This window comes from Lissotriton helveticus, chromosome 10 (genome assembly GCF_964261635.1).
Source record: "Lissotriton helveticus chromosome 10, aLisHel1.1, whole genome shotgun sequence".
In the NCBI taxonomy this organism is placed as follows: Eukaryota; Metazoa; Chordata; class Amphibia; order Caudata; family Salamandridae; genus Lissotriton; species Lissotriton helveticus.
Window position 1 is genome coordinate 225,281,241 of NC_136071.1, and position 15,860 is coordinate 225,297,100.

At 44.3% G+C, this 15,860-nt stretch overlaps 1 protein-coding gene across 1 annotated transcript in view; it reads right to left on the reverse strand.

The window, feature by feature from the left end:
* Positions 1–5,653: 5,653 nt before the first annotated feature.
* The window catches only part of SLC5A10 (solute carrier family 5 member 10), a 733,155-nt gene continuing 722,948 nt past the window's right edge, over positions 5,654–15,860 (reverse strand). Inside the window, 2 exon segments of the mRNA XM_078665174.1 lie at positions 5,654–5,903; positions 11,245–11,350. Coding sequence (XP_078521300.1) covers positions 5,698–5,903; positions 11,245–11,350 — 312 coding nt within the window. The 3' untranslated portion in view covers positions 5,654–5,697.

The window sequence follows — 15,860 nt, forward strand, 5'->3', positions numbered from 1 at the left end:
ACCGGCCAAGATTTGAAGCATTCAGAAGCATACACACGTCAGACGAGAGTTGAAAACATGGCTAGTTCCAGCATAACGTCATCATTAAATCAACTCTACATTAGAACCCACAGTGCTAATCTCACCTTTAATTATACATTACAGCTGAAAACCCACAGCTATGATACAGCCCAAACAACACACTGTTTTTCTATTTCCTGTTAGGTTATGAAGGGTTGACTTGCAGCTACACTGGCTATTATACAGTAATGTCAATGTATATATAAGCCCTCTAGCCCACACTGTTATGTGATGTGATGTAATGTGATGTGATGTTATCTTATTTTCTGTTGATGTGTCTTGTGCAGCTAATCACCCGGTAGGGTACCAGGCACTGGAGAAGGAGAGTAGTCATAGGACTGAGGGTGATGGGAGGCAGCCCAAATGCATTAGTTGAAAAGTATGGTCTTCAGCTTCTTGCGGAATTCAAGAAGTGTGGAAGATGCCCTGATGTACAGGGGGAGGTCGTTCCAGGTTTTGGGTGCGATGTAGGAAAAAGCTCGATCTTGTATTTGGCTTTTGTAGATGCGGGGGGTGCGAGTCACAGTGAGGCTGAGCACAGGCGTCTAGTTGGTTTGTTGAAGTGAAGGCGGTTTTTAGGGTATATTGGTCCGATGTGCAATGCCTTGTACTAATACCATAATAACACTCAGCAATATTCAGCCAGCTGTAGCTCATACAGGCTGCATAATATCTCCTTTATACTGCTTAATCCTCTTCCACTCACATAAGACATATCTGGTACACGCCTTGCCCATCACTCAGAACTGTACCAGTACCTAAACCAGTCCTCACCAGCTGAAAAGGCATGAAATAATTGAAAAGATCTGCTACATACTGCTGGCCAATCATAGGACTGTAATCTAGATCACCACTACAGGTCCCAACTATCTGCTTACCATGACTGGTTCTTTACATTTCACAATAAAATCAGATATGGGATGATAGTAACAAAGTATATCTCCCCACCATTCCTCTCTCCAACCACAACTGCTCAAGACCATCATTTTTTTAAACAAAATATCTCATGTTGGACAGTGCAATGCAGTAACCAGCCAAAGGGACTATGATCATAAGAAATACCATAAAGGGACCTCGAAAGCTGCTCAAAGCTGCCAGTTTACTGACAACTATAAACTGAGTCCCTGTCGCTCACGCCTTTTCATTCACCACACTGCCAAGGACTGTATCCCATAACACAACAATACAGGAGTAAAACAGAAAAGGTGTTACCTACCACATTGGAGCTGCAGACAAACTGCTCTCAGTAAACTCCTTGGTTGCTGACTAAATACTCAAAAAGTGTATTCACAAACTCATCTGCATTTGCTTAATCAAGCTGAAATGTATTTTATATTTTACCCACTGATCCTGTGGGAAGTAAATACAAATATCAGGGTTTGAGACAAGGCCCTTTCTTCAAGCCACCAAATAAACAGAGAAATGCTGTTAACATTTTATCTTTTTATTTTACCAGTTTGATGATCGAGCCATAATACAAAAGGCACAACTCGTCTGTGTTTTTACTGTTTACAAGTACCTTCCCAATATTCTGATATTTGTTTTCTTATGCTTTCTCGTCCTATTTCTTCTCTTTGAAATACATTTCAATGGATATACTCTACTCGCAACAGAAAGTGGAAAAGCCATTCAGGAACTACCACCTCACCTAAGTGGGGTCACAGAGAAGAGCGGAAGTATTGGTCTGCCCCTGATGTACAGATGGATTAAAAGAAAAAAGATCCAAGGACAGATGTTAGGGGTGAGAATATAGAGAGGGAATAGGACTCAGCAGCCATTCTTGTGGTATCTGATTTGTAATTAGAAGAAGAGGAGAGGGCTTCTTTCTCTATCTTCCTTTCTGCACGGAAGGAAGCACATAGCCTCCCAGAATCCCCTGGCCTATCACAATGCTCCCTTAGCAGCGTAGTGATTGGTGTGAGCGCTGTGGTTCCGTGCTCAGACAGGGGCTGGCACGCTGTGCATCTTGTCAACCCAGGCTGTAATGCTGCCTGGGTGGAGAACATGCAGAGTGCGCATGACACTTTGGCTGGCCTGAGACGGATGGCCAAAGCATCATGCGCACTTTAGGTGCTGCCACTACTCCTCCCCCTGTTACTTTCGGGGAGCCCAGCCCTGCCCGCCTGGCTTCAGCTGCAAGCTGAATACAAAAAACAAAATGATAATAACTAAATGTATAATTATCTTTTTTGTATTCAGTTTGCAGCTGAAGTAGAGGGGTGACGCTCCTCCGCCTTATCGGAGGAGTAGCCACTGCAGCACAGTAGTAACAATGTGTTATAGGAAGTGCAGAAGAGAGTTATTGGGTGCAGAGGGGGATAGACAGAAGAACAGAGGGTAGAGGGAAACGGGGGCTGATGTGTAAGTGAATAAAAATGGGTTGACCATGAAGTGTTGAGCTCCAAATAGCCAGGCTGGCAGGTACTATGGTGTATCAACCACTGTGTGGAGTAACCAGAGAGATGAAAAACAAGCAGAGGAAGCTACTATGCAGACAGTTTCTGAAAGTAATCAAATACATGTGTGTGACAGATACTTAATGCAAGGTCGTCCCATGACGTTGGCAATCTGGGGAATACTGAGACTGGTAAAGATACCTTTGAGGTAGGTGGAGCAGACAATCGCTTCTCAACGGAGATTGGGCAGTGATACTTCATGTAGTGAACCCTGATAAGCTAGTCGCCCCTTGGGGACAGAGGCTGTCACAATAGCCCAGCTCCACAGTCAATCAGCTCTTCCCTCATGCAATCAGCTCGTCCCTCATGCAATCAGCTCGTTCCTCCAGCCCTTAGAATAATGTTATCACCAGCCTTCAGAGTTGTTGTTATGAGGTTGATGGTCATATATGAGTTTGGATTGGGTGATTGATCGATCTGTGGATGTCTGTCTTTGTAACTGATCCTAAAGTGGTAGGCAAAATGATATAGCCTCATATATTCGCAGGAGCCCCCAGTTGGATGGCCACTGGTAGTCCCTTCCTTGACACAAACTGCCCATTTCCCCCCACAAATTCCTGTTCCCAGGATACAATCGGAGCCAGTGCAGCATTCCAACCCGGCTCCAGAGTCCACACCAGTCCCTTCTGTGCCTCCACAAATGCTGACTGCGCTGGTGCCAGATCCGATTGTGACACTGGTCGCTGAACCCGAAACAGCATTGGCCCATGTCAGGCCAATGTCATGCTATCTAATAACTAAAGCATGACCAGTGATCATTCCACAAGATATTCAGCACTCACCTCTTCCTTGATAAAAGTACTATCGAGACTAGAGATCCTCTTCGACTTAATCAGATGCGATCCAGGGCATACCTGATTTAGGGGCAGCAGTACGACACAGAATAGGTGAGACTCTGGACTGGGACTCTTGAAGTCTGATTGATTACAGAGCCCATCCCACCATCCCCCTATGGGGAACTACATGCACTTTTCTGGGATGACAAATGTGCCTACCAACACACATATCTAAGCATGCATGAGTATGTGCATGTCATGTTTTTGAAATTTGCAATGCAGCCTGCATGGAGAACATGGCCTCCCCATAAGCCTCTGGCTGGACGGCGTCCCGACCAATCACAACGCTGGGGGGAGGGAGCCTCGCTGCCTGCTTCCTGTTCCTTTAAAAAAAATATTATTATTAAATTAACCCCCCCCCCGCACGACCTCGCCGGGTGACCCCCTCCCCCTCTCCTCCTCCCCCCTCCCCCCCACCTGCAAGCCATACCGGCTGTGACTGCTAAACAGTCCAAGACAGGCAGGTTGCACCAATATATGTGTGGCAGGCAGATCTGGATACCATCCCCTGCAATGGATGTTCTATTGGCACCAGTGTTGTATATGAGACATGCCTGGTTGAGATCCGTCATGCCCTTTGATGATTATAGGCTGTTCATAGAGAATACTTATTTGGAGCTCGAACGATTCAAAGTCAGTCATGTCCCAGCTCGATCCTTGGAGATATTGTCTCCTGCCAGACAATTCCAGCAGCAGTATAAGGAGTTTAGGTGCTATTCAATAGGCCTGGCTTTCAGGTGGCATCAACCCTTCCAGCCGGGTCAACAGCAAATGCAGCCATTTCGATGCAGAGGGTATTGTGGCGGCCAGAGCCATTCACTCCAGAAAGGGGCAGCAATCCTCTAACCTTTCTTCCCCTGCTGCAGTGTTTCCCAAACCACTTTAATTTGCACTCTTGCACCCACAATCGGCCATGGGGACTGGGGGATGGGGGTATCTGTGATTTTCTCCATGGCTGGAAATCCATCACATCAGACCTATGGGTGCTAAAGATTGTTCAAAGGGTCTACGTCCTGCCTTTCCTTTGCCACTTTCTTTTCCACCCACCCAACTTGATTTTCAGCAGACCATGCCACTATCCTGACAAAATACGTCAATCTCTTGCTGCTAAAGAAGTCATCAGGCAAGGGCCTGACCTGGAGAGGGGTCATTCATATTACTTCGTTGTCTAAAAGAAGGACAAAAGCATCAGTCCTAAACTGGACCTCTTGCCTTGAGTGCCTTTTTGAAGAAGGACAAATTCTAAATGCTCAATCAAATCAGATGCTCTCTGCCCTGGATCCAGTGGAATGGATAATGTCCCTGGACTTACATGACACCAAACTTGCAGTCTGAGAGATGCTATGTGCAGTTCACACTGGGGTCGGAAAATTTCCAATTTTTGCCGCTGCTCTATGCAGCTCGGCTCAATCCAGTTACTTTATGTGACATGCCACAGAATACTGATGCCTTAACCAGAAAGTTAATCAGTAACCTTTTCTAACATCTAATTTGCAATGATTATGTTTGCACAACTAGGGAAAATCTAAGAAGAAAAATATGTGGATGTGTGGTGTCTTCATATCAAGGTGGATTTAAAAAACGTGAATCAGACATGAAAAACAGAGCTAATAGTGTTGGAGGTTGCAAGTGGTGGACATTGGCACTCATTTTTTAGGACTGGGATTTTTAATCATCAGACTTTTACCCAGAGCAAAAGAGAGGACGGCATAAAAGGGAGAAAGAAAGAAGTAGAGGAAATGGGAAATGGTGGCAAAGGGAGAAAGGAGAGGCAACAAAAAAACTGGAACAGTGAGATAAGCCAATGGGAAGTGTCGGGTGGCAGACAAAGAGGCATGAGGTGGAATCAACATGTGGCAAACTTGGTATTTTGCAACCTTTTTTTTTACGAATGAAACATTGATAGGGAGAGATAAAAAATTCTGATAGGTGGAGGAAGGCAGGGGATAATAAGGTAATACAATGGATAATACTACTCATCATAAAATACCCACAACTAAAATGTCACCACTGTTTTCTCAAAACAGAGCCCTCAATCTGCAGCTGCCTTAAGCTTCATTATTGTGATTTTCATCTGACATATTGCGCCCAGTCCGGAATACTGTACTGTATTTTTCTTTTTATAGATTCTTCATAATAAGTTAAGAGGGAGTGCAAGTTATCTCCTTTCTCAACAGAGTTATCATCTCGGGCTGGTTGAGGTAGGCAGAAGAATCTAATTTTTTTACATGCCATGTCACTCAACCAGCGCAAAATGACACCTCTCATTCTACAGAGGTAAACAAGGCATCTGATTGGCTGATGTCTTTGCCTTTCGTGGGGGAGCCCATTTTCTGTGATCTCTCTCAGGCGAAGTAGGCGTAAAAGAAGATGTTGATGCACATGAGGATGATGGCATTGACGCAGCACACTCTGGCCCAAAAGGGATCTTCTGCGGTGCTGCGGGTGTTCTTGATGTGCAGCGGTCTGGGTGCCTCTTCTGCCGCATCTGATCTGGAGCCGCAGAACCTGCTGGTCCACGAACCATTGGCTGGGGCAGCTGTGTCAGCATCTACCCAAGAGAAGGAAGACAACTGTTAGACTCCATTGTGTCCCTATGTGTTTAACCCAAGTGGGCAAAATAACCTCACATGGTTCTGCACTCAGGTGAACCCAACATATTTACTATTTGTACTCAACATGCCTCTCATTTACATTGAAAATGTCCTTTAGTAGATCCTAAAATTTACCTCCTTTTTATCTTACACTTTCCTCATTTACGCCCAGTATGGCAATATACACGAACTCAGCAGAACTTCATGTGAACTTGATACTATTACTAATTGCACCCAAAATGTCCTTCATTTGAAACCACCATGATTATTATATAGTGGTGATAGAAGGAGGGCTATTTGCCAAAGCACTACACTCACATAATACCCAATCGTATTGTAGTTGAAACAGTGTCTGGTTGTCATTATGTGAGGTAATTGGCAGTGCATAGCGAGAGTGTGAGTTTTAGTCACTTGTTCTTACCAAGCACTACTAATTGCCGTACATAGTGCATCACTCATGACGTGTGCTATGACATCATATATTTTCAGTGATATATATCCAAAACTGAGCAAGGAGTGCGAGTTTACCTGGACTTTACTCCATGCGTCAATTCCCTTTTGATATATATATATATATATATATATATATATATATATATATCGTGAGCAAGGCAGCTGAAGACTGCTGAAACGCTTTGATGTTTGTCATTTAAATAAAAACCGAGTGACGTAACCCGTCTGGGAGTGCTGGACGATTATTTCCTGAAAAGGAGGATATCTTATTCTATATATATATATATATATATATATATATATATATATATATATATATATATATATATATATATATGTATATATATATATATCGTGAAGTGTACTTTATCTTATTATTTCACAGGTCAGAATTGCCATTTGAAAACTTTTTTTTTAGTCGTCAGACCATAAAAGTACAAAAATGCTTAAAAACATCGTTGACACTATTACATAAAATAATTTTTTACATGATAAATTGATTCGTGGAGACCTTATACAAAGTTGTGTTAAAAATAATGGGTTAAAATATATACAGATAAAAACTTTCCTACTATATTTATTTATTATTTATTTGTAAAGTTTTATATAGCGCGAACAAGATCCCGAAGGATAGCAGAGCGCTTTACAAAAAGGAATATGTTGGGAATAGTGACAGCAAATGCCGCTAGCGACCCGGTATCCATGGGAGCGGGGCCCACTATAGCAACTTGTCTTCCCGTAAGCATACACAGGGTCCCTAAATTCAGCACTTGTAAAACCTAATAGGGAGCATAATTTTAAAGCTAAAAATTGGGGATGGAAATAAGGCCTTTGTGACTTCCTCCTGATTCCCAACATTTGACCTAGGAATTTTGCGAGTACGCAGGCAAACAATGGTCTTGTATCAGATTTAAGGATACGTAGGTCCGCACCATGCTCTCTGGTTCCCAACTGTTTGCAAATGGGTGTTAGCCACCTACCTCTTGGGCGGGAGTGCGGTTGGCAGGCAAAGAGAAAACATGCAGTTGATTCTATAGGAGCAGGGCAGTTTGAGCAAGACTTGCAGGACCATGCACATGTGAAGGAATTCAGGGGGAGTGTACCAGGTGTAAACTGACTATATAACGTCCTGCCAGTTGGTGACTGGATAAGATCAAGGTAGCCTTCTAGGTATCTGGACGTTTTTAAAATCAACAAATTCTGCTGTTAACCTGTCCATCCTGATGTTACTAGTTGCCTTCTGGGCTACCCAGTCCTAGTACATACCTTTCATTTGTTTCTTAGAAGGCAGCTCTAAAGGGTTAATGCTCTCCCACTGACCCTTTACCCCAGTGTTGTCGAGTAGGCATTTAATATTTTTGATCCAGTCTAACTTGTTGAATACATCTAGGGAACTGACTTTATCAAGTGTTGTAGCGTAGGAGGACAGTTCAGGGGTTGTCTTTACTCTCTGACAAAAAAGCAATGGCCATAATTTAGCTAGATCAGCAATAGATGTACAGCCCATGTCCAAATTAAGGGGGTAAAGTGGTGTACTCAGGGGGAATGACACTAAGTTCCTTAGGAACTTGTTCTCCGACGCAGATAGGTCAATCCATCTTTCGAATCCCCATAGCTCAGCCCCGTATAGGGCACAACTCACTGCTTTTTATTTGTATATCTCGACGGCGGGTGCAACAGGTTTGGCATAGGAGCAGGTATGCTCCTTCTTAAAGGCCCCAACTATTTGATTACATTTTAAGTTTGCCTAGATTAGGTGCAGCTTTCAGGACATATCTTCGGATAGTTTTATACCCAGATAATCAAAGCTACCTACCCTCTCGAGCAAAACATGATCTAGGGTTGGCCGACCGTTGAATGACTCATAGGGGTTCAGCGTCATGTTCTTTGTTTTAAAAATGTTAATTTCCAGACCTCTTGTGTTGCAAAACACCTTAAATTGGTTTAGCAGCATCTGAAGGTCCCCAGGTGTTTTGGAGACCAAAAGGGTGTCATCTGCAAATAAAAGTGTCACAATTTTCTGCTGGGACCATGGATAAGTGCTCGATTACTTGATTAATATAGAGTGAAAATAAGGTGGGGGCCAGGACGCACCCTTGACGAACATCCCTATTTATTTTAATATCGCTGGTAACTTGGCCTTGATCACACCATCGCACTTTGGTCTGAATTGTACTGACCCTATTAGTTGGACTGCTGTGAAGAGTACAACATCTATTTCTCTGTAATGGTTCTCTGTCTCTAGGAGTATTGCACAAAAGTAAACTTCCTTTAGTGTTAGAGAAACATACCTCTAGTGGATCACCTCCTTTCTATCTGACAGGTGATTGTGACTTCCTTAGTGTCCTCCTCAATGATTATCATATGTGGGGTCCCACAGGGGGCACCATTGTCTCCGACCCTATTCAATGTCAATATGGTTCTCTTGCATAATGTTTTCAATAGCTACAGCTTTAACTACTGTATGTACGCTGAGGTAACCCAAGCACATACAGAATCACCTGTAAACCTGGTGAATGCTAGCAGATCACAAATTGCCTGACAGATTCAAAGTCATATGTTAAATCCCAATATCCTCATCAATACCCTCAAATATGCCTGGTCCCGAGCACTCCAAAGAACATACTTGCTGTGCCCTATGCCCTATGCCCGAGACCTCCCGCTGTCGTCCTTAACAGTCCATCTCCCCGGAAGTGACTGGGTGGAATTGTAGGGTTGGAAGGAAGCTGGGCTTGACACTTTGAGTGGCCTGGTCACGAACAATTAGCTCAGAACATTCAAGATCTAGTTGACACTACTGCTATCCCACCTCACCATTTCCTAATTTACGGGGTAATCTGGGCTACAATCCAAGTCCATTGGCATGAGGGGGTGAACAAGCCTCCGGTGCACGAAGCCGTCCAGATTATATGAACCATGATCGGTAAAATCAAGGCCATCACCCTATTATATAAACACTCCTGCAACAAGCCAAGGGGAATTTGGAGGGACTAACGAGATCGCTGGGTGGCAAATATGGAAATGCTGATTTCAGACATAGACTGGGACTCACTATTGGAGCACCGGCCATGCACCTCCAGGAATGCTAGATTTAAGCTATTACAATGTTATTTTTTTGCAGACTATCTGTTACACTTAAACGCATAAAGCTTATGTTTCCCACTGCATTGGCGGCATGTCCCAGGTTCAATGTGGTGGATGCTGGCTTCTTCCACATGGTTTGGGCATGTCCAGCCCTTTCTCAGTTTTGGGAAACTGTTGTGAAATGCATCGCAAGAGTCACAAACTGCCACCTATTAAAACATCACCCTATAGCCTATTGAGCCTCTTCCACAGACTCAAAAAGAGAGTTACCACGTCTAGATTCCTTCTCCTGGACTTGATATTGGCTGGCGGACAAATAGCAATCTCCTGGAAAGACTGAAATAACACAATGGCCAGACTGTAAGGAGACTGCTCTCAAAGGCACTCTTAAGGCACTCCACTGGCTCAAAATCGAAAATAGGGTCAAATTTAAGACACTCAGCCTCATGCACAAAATAAAGTGGGGCAAGGCTCCCAAATATCTCCAGACCCTGGTGCATACCTATATGCCAGCCCGCTGCCTGAGATCTGCCACCCAAAGTCTCTTCTGCGTCCCTAAAACACGTCGGGCAAGGATGGGAGGTAGATCTTTCTCCCTCCTCGGCCCAAAACTCTGGAACTCCCTTCCCCAACCGCTCCGTCTTGAAAGCAGGTATTCGTACTTTCGCAAAGCCATTAAGACATGGCTCTTTAACCAGTGACCTCCTTCGTCCTCCCATACTCAACCAACTCCTTTCCCCGAGTACATTATTCTGCTTAGCGCCGGGAAGCCCTTTTTGGGTATCTGTCGCGCTCTATAAGCCAAATAAATAAATAAATAAATAAATAAAAGATAGATGCAATGCGGCCTTAGAGCAGCAGAGCCCGCTCAAGCCTGGCGCACAATAGTGCAAGATTTCCCATAACTGATCGAATGAGTAGACTACTATAAACCCTGTTTGACTGGCCATCGTTATGTACACCAACACACCCCTTTTCAAAAAGAGTATAGCATGGATCTAATCTTAGATTCAACCTTGCCACCACTTAGCCATCAAGTGGAAATCGTCATCAAAATGCCTTCTGACATGTGCCATCTGTGTGTCCTCTGCGCAGTCCTTCTTCTGCTACTCCAGCCTCAAAAGATCACTCTTGTCTGAACTGGGATCATCACTTGAATCAGCTTTTGAAACCCTTAGAGCTCTACAAGACAACGTGATGGATAAACTTTAGGGCCTCAAAACAATGCTGCCAGTCTCATCGTTGGCCTCAAGGTCACCAACTACATCTGCCCTTCCGATGGCTCCCAACCAACAAGTCAATTTCAAGACCCTATGGGAAGATGTACACAGCAGTGGCGTAACACAGGCCCCCGCAGCCCCTGGGGTGCGAGGGGGCCCCCACGCTATGGTCTGGTTTGGATTTGGAGGCTCTGCGCTTCTTGCTTTTCATGGACTACCTAGTAGGGAATGGAGGGGGATTTCCTGTGACTGGCTCTGCCCTTGCCCAGGCATCCGCTCAGAGGTTAGGTGTGTTTTTAAATGTATCATATATTCATACATCATATAGTCCATGCCCATACATCATATATCCCATAGGCTTTTCTGTCCTAGAGCACAGAGATGCTCATGGTGTCAGAGTCACACTTTGTCCAGGCTTTGGGCCTGGGCTGAAAGCCAGGTTGGACAGACAAGTGGACTCTGGTACACTCTGGAAGTGGTTTGTTGAGGTGGCACACAGGCCTAGAGGTCCAAATGATTCAGCAGGAATAGTCTAGCTTACCTTCTTTGTCTCTTCTGGATGCTCTGTTTGTTGTATTAAGTTTCTGCATGGAGATCTCAGGGCTGTCTCTCTCTTTGGAGATGGTCCACCAGGTCAGGTTTTTCAACTGTTTTGGGAAGAAGTAGTATGACTGAATTAAATCTAAATGTAACTAACGCACGCAGACCACCTGTAGGAGAGATGACCGATACAGCCTCACTCCAAGACATCAGGAACATATCTTTGAATAACAATTTGTATGTATAATTTAAGCCAGCCAAGTTTTGGAGTGTCTTCTGATTTTACTCACTTCCAGTGCATATGAAAGAGTTTCTGTCAAACAGTTGATAACATCATTTGTTTTCTGGTATTTTTGTAGTTTTTTTATTTGTTTACATTATACACGGAAATATGTCATCTCGTCATGTGGCAATACTTAAAACAACAATATGAAATGTATATAACTGTTAAAGGTCGCTATCTGCTCTAGTGCATCACACTTTTCATTTCACATGAAGATGTTTACCTGTTATGTTTTTGAGTATCCACTGTTAATCAGTATCCAGAATCTCTGAATGTACTACTTCAAGGAGATATGTTTCACATGCTTCAAGATAATCAGGCCACCTCATATGTGCTATGTTTATGTGAACAGGCATGGGTGAGAAAGTGTGTCATGTGGTTAAGATTCGCTTTGTGTTGTATTTTGCAATTTTTAAGAGAGTGTTGTTAGGTCAATGGGATATCTCATTGTATTTCCAGGTGTGATAAGTATGTTGCCCCAAACTGTAATTCTTGTGTTCTCTGTTCCACATCTTGGTCCTGCTACACCCCATTTTAACAACTCCCCCCTCCTTATATCAGTTTGAGGTGCAATCGCTGATTTCAGATCATAGCTATTTGTCTTCTTAAGAGAAATAATGCTAAGGGGGTGAATTAGAGTTTGGTAGTTTGTAGATTTACATCGTGCGGCTTATCACCCGTGAAGGTATCCAGGCGCTGACCATGGGCACAGGTATTTTAAGTGGCCAGAATCACAGGATGTTGCGCCAATGCCAAGCCTCGAACCCCTGTCCCCTGCTCCCAAGTCGGCAGCTTTGGCTGATCCGCCAAATCCTCTCTCCTTTGTTAAAAGGGCAGTCGTCGCAAATTGACGGAGTAACCTGTCTGCCGGAATGAGGGTACATTAGGGTCGAGAGGACCACCAACTTTCCTTCGGCGGAGCTCCTGTTGACTCCGCGGGCTGAAAGCTTCCTCCAACGGCCCAACAGTGTAGGGCCTGTCGGAGGAAGGGAACTGCATCACCCATCCGATTTTGGATGGATTGTGTGTTGTCCTTTTATTGCTTTCCCTCACTGCCAGATTTCAGAAAAACACTAATAATGAACCTCAAAACCAGCGAAAAAACTCCCTTGCTTTGGGGCCATTAATTTTTTGTATTTCAACAACAACTGCCAACTGTGGAAGCTTTTTGTTGAAGAATTTTGTAAAAGGTTGGTGGAAAGCCATCAAAAACCTTTAGTATCTTGACACAAACCACCATGGTGGCTATTCTTGTCAAGGTACCAAGATCACCAATGGGATAGCGGTGATCTCCACATTTGGCAGATAGTAGTCTGTCAGGGTGGCATACATTAAAAAAAGGTTTTAAATATGGGGACTTTTATTCACAGTGAGTATGTTACTCCATTAACTTTATATAAACTCTCTGTATTTTCACTATGATGTGAAAGTTCAAGTTCCATCACCCTTGAACTACGGAGAGTTTATATAAAGTTAATGGAGTAACATACTCACAGTGAATATTGTATGCAACTGTGTACCATATGGTTTGCTCTATTTTCTTTCAGAACCAATTTATTTTCCTACACAGTAGGCTGTAAGGGTGCCGAACCGTAAGTACACGGTCTGGCAATTTGGTGATTCAGGGAACGGTGCGTCTTAGCGTGCGCAGACCTCACGGTTCACACACCTTGTCCTGACGAAACCCTTGTACTATCACTTTAAAGGTTGAAACATGTTGGCCATCTTTTCACTTGAACACTGATACATTCTGGTGAATTGAGCCAGTGTAAGTATCGCACTTGGTTTTTAATCGCGTCTTGTGGTTCCAAATGAAAGTTTTAGGGAGTACAACAAAGACATTTTTTGTTAAATTTTTTTTAAAAGATTTTATTAATGAAGCAAGAGGAGGTAGTACAGATATCAGGTGCCATACTATAAAATACAGGACAGGTACAGGCGGGGGAAATATTCATGCAAATAATAAATGCGAAAGGAACATGTGACATCTTCTCGATTACGCATTTTGATAGGAGGAGCAAACAATATATTAAACGATCTAGAACAATCCCATCCGCAAGACCCAGTCCTCAAAGGTACAGGATAATTAAAGCTAGTGTAGACACCCAGACAAATAAAGAATCAGTGAAGGATAAACAGCCCACCTCTCGTGAAAAGAAAAAAGAAAGAAAAAAGGAGCCATAGAACAAAACAAAGGCAAAATAACCCCCCCCTAACCCCCCACCCTGCACCCCTGCAATGGCTACTGCCTAACCCCACTAGCAGCGTGCCTGTCGCCCAAGAACTTGCCCTAAAAGAAGGAAAGAAGATAAAGCGGAGGAGGAGAAAGCAAATACACCCCCGGTCTCCCGTACCCCCCGCCAGAAGCGACCACCCCGAGATATAGTCAAACCAATATACAGCGAGATATACAGACCAATCGGGGGAGTTTAGCAAAGCACCACCTAACTCTCATCACATTATAGGTTACAATTCCGGCATTGAATCAAGCTATTTTATCAAACCCAAGCATTCAAGTTCAGCCCTGGCCAGTACGGTCTTTCGTGAGAGTCTTTTTCACTCGAACCACCATCTCAATGAAAAAAGCAGAACGTTCGTTAAAGTTCACGTCAGTGTTGCAGGATCGACAACAGGATAGAAGTTCACGATGTCCACAGATCAAGCGAGAGAAAGTGTCCAAAAATAGCGAGTCTGTACAATAGTCACTGAGGAATTTGTTACAGCACAGAAGACTGTCAATATCTATATGAGGTGGCAGTAGGGTCGAGCAGGGAACGCTGGCGATAATCACTGGCTCGCTGGCCGTTAATTGGGAGCCGACAAAGCACATTAAATCCGGGTTCCGCTCGGGGACCTCGATCTCAGGCGTACATTGCACCACTGGCACCACAGCTAGATGAGAACTTAGCGAAGAGTCGTTATCCGGTCCCAAGATACCGTCCACTTTCACAATCGGTGTCCGGAATACAGCGGTGGATTGTGAATGGAGCGCCTCAATGGCGGCCATGACGGCCTGCAGCGATGGCGTGCCTTCCGTCCGCCCCATCTCCTCCCACGAAGCGATAGAGCAGGACTCGAACCCCGGAGGCAGGCTTCTCCGGGGTAACAGGCCACGCGAATCCGATGACAACAGTGGCCGCTCTCCGTCTTGCAAGATCGACACCTTCGCCGTTAGCGAGGGTCCCGGCCCGTCCACCCCGGGAAGGTAGCAGGGCCTCCGGGCGTCGGACCCCCGACCACGGCAACCGGTGCGGTACGCTGCTGTTTCCTCTGTGTGGACCGTTCACAATGTCACCATCCGAAACAAACAGTTTACGGCACACTTCGGGAGACCGGGCTCAGTCCAGGTCCGGTGGCCGATGTTGATCAACTCCAACCCGGATAGGCTAGATATCGAGGCCCCGGCTTCCACACGATGTTAGGCCGAGAATGGAAACACAGCGTATCTTCGTCATCCGATAAGATAAAAATCTCGGGATTGTACCTTTAGAAGCAGAAATACTTCATGAACACGGGAGTCTGGTGCGAGTTCAGAATGGATGGCAGGATATGCGAGTTGCTGGCGGAGGTCGGCGGAGCCGGGAGCTTACGCGGCCATCTTGGTTGCTAGCGTAGCTCCTCCTCTGAACAAAGACATTTTTAATCCACTTACTTGCACCACTTTCACACTATCAAAAAACAAGCTCCGCTGTAGTTTCAGGCGTCGAAGCACACCCAAGTGGCACTCGGCTAACTGGGTGGACCCCGATGATGAAGCATGTCACCAACTAGGTTGGTGAGTGAGGGGTTTCTTAAATAAAGAAAGAATCCTTTCTTTGTTATCTCTCTCCATCTCTCTAATTCACTAGGACGTTGTGTCCTGGGAATACTCCCTCTTTGTTTTTGAAAACTTTATGTTGGCCATCACTGTTTTGCATAAAATATGAAGGCTATTTCAGAGCTTGAAATCCTTACTGTTTTTGCACACGTCTTTTCTCATTCACTGAATGCATTCATTGGAGGGTTGCTTTTAGACAATTTCCTAATTTTGTATAGCTTTGTGTCACATGCGCATTTTAAAAAATTGGTGTAGTACATTCCTTTGATTACGAGTTGGTCATCGCTGGTTTTTATCTATTCTTTTTATTCTAGTTACCCCTGAGGAAGGGCAATTTGCCTGAAATGCATTGAGTTGATTTTATCCATGTTGAGTAATGAAGAATGGTTCACCGCCATCTGTGTTCGAGAAAAGCTTGGATAGGCATCCATGTGAACTTTGCTTGTTGAAATTCGGAAGGATGCAATTATTCGGATTAAACATGATTACTTATGGAGTAAAATTGATTAAAACAAAA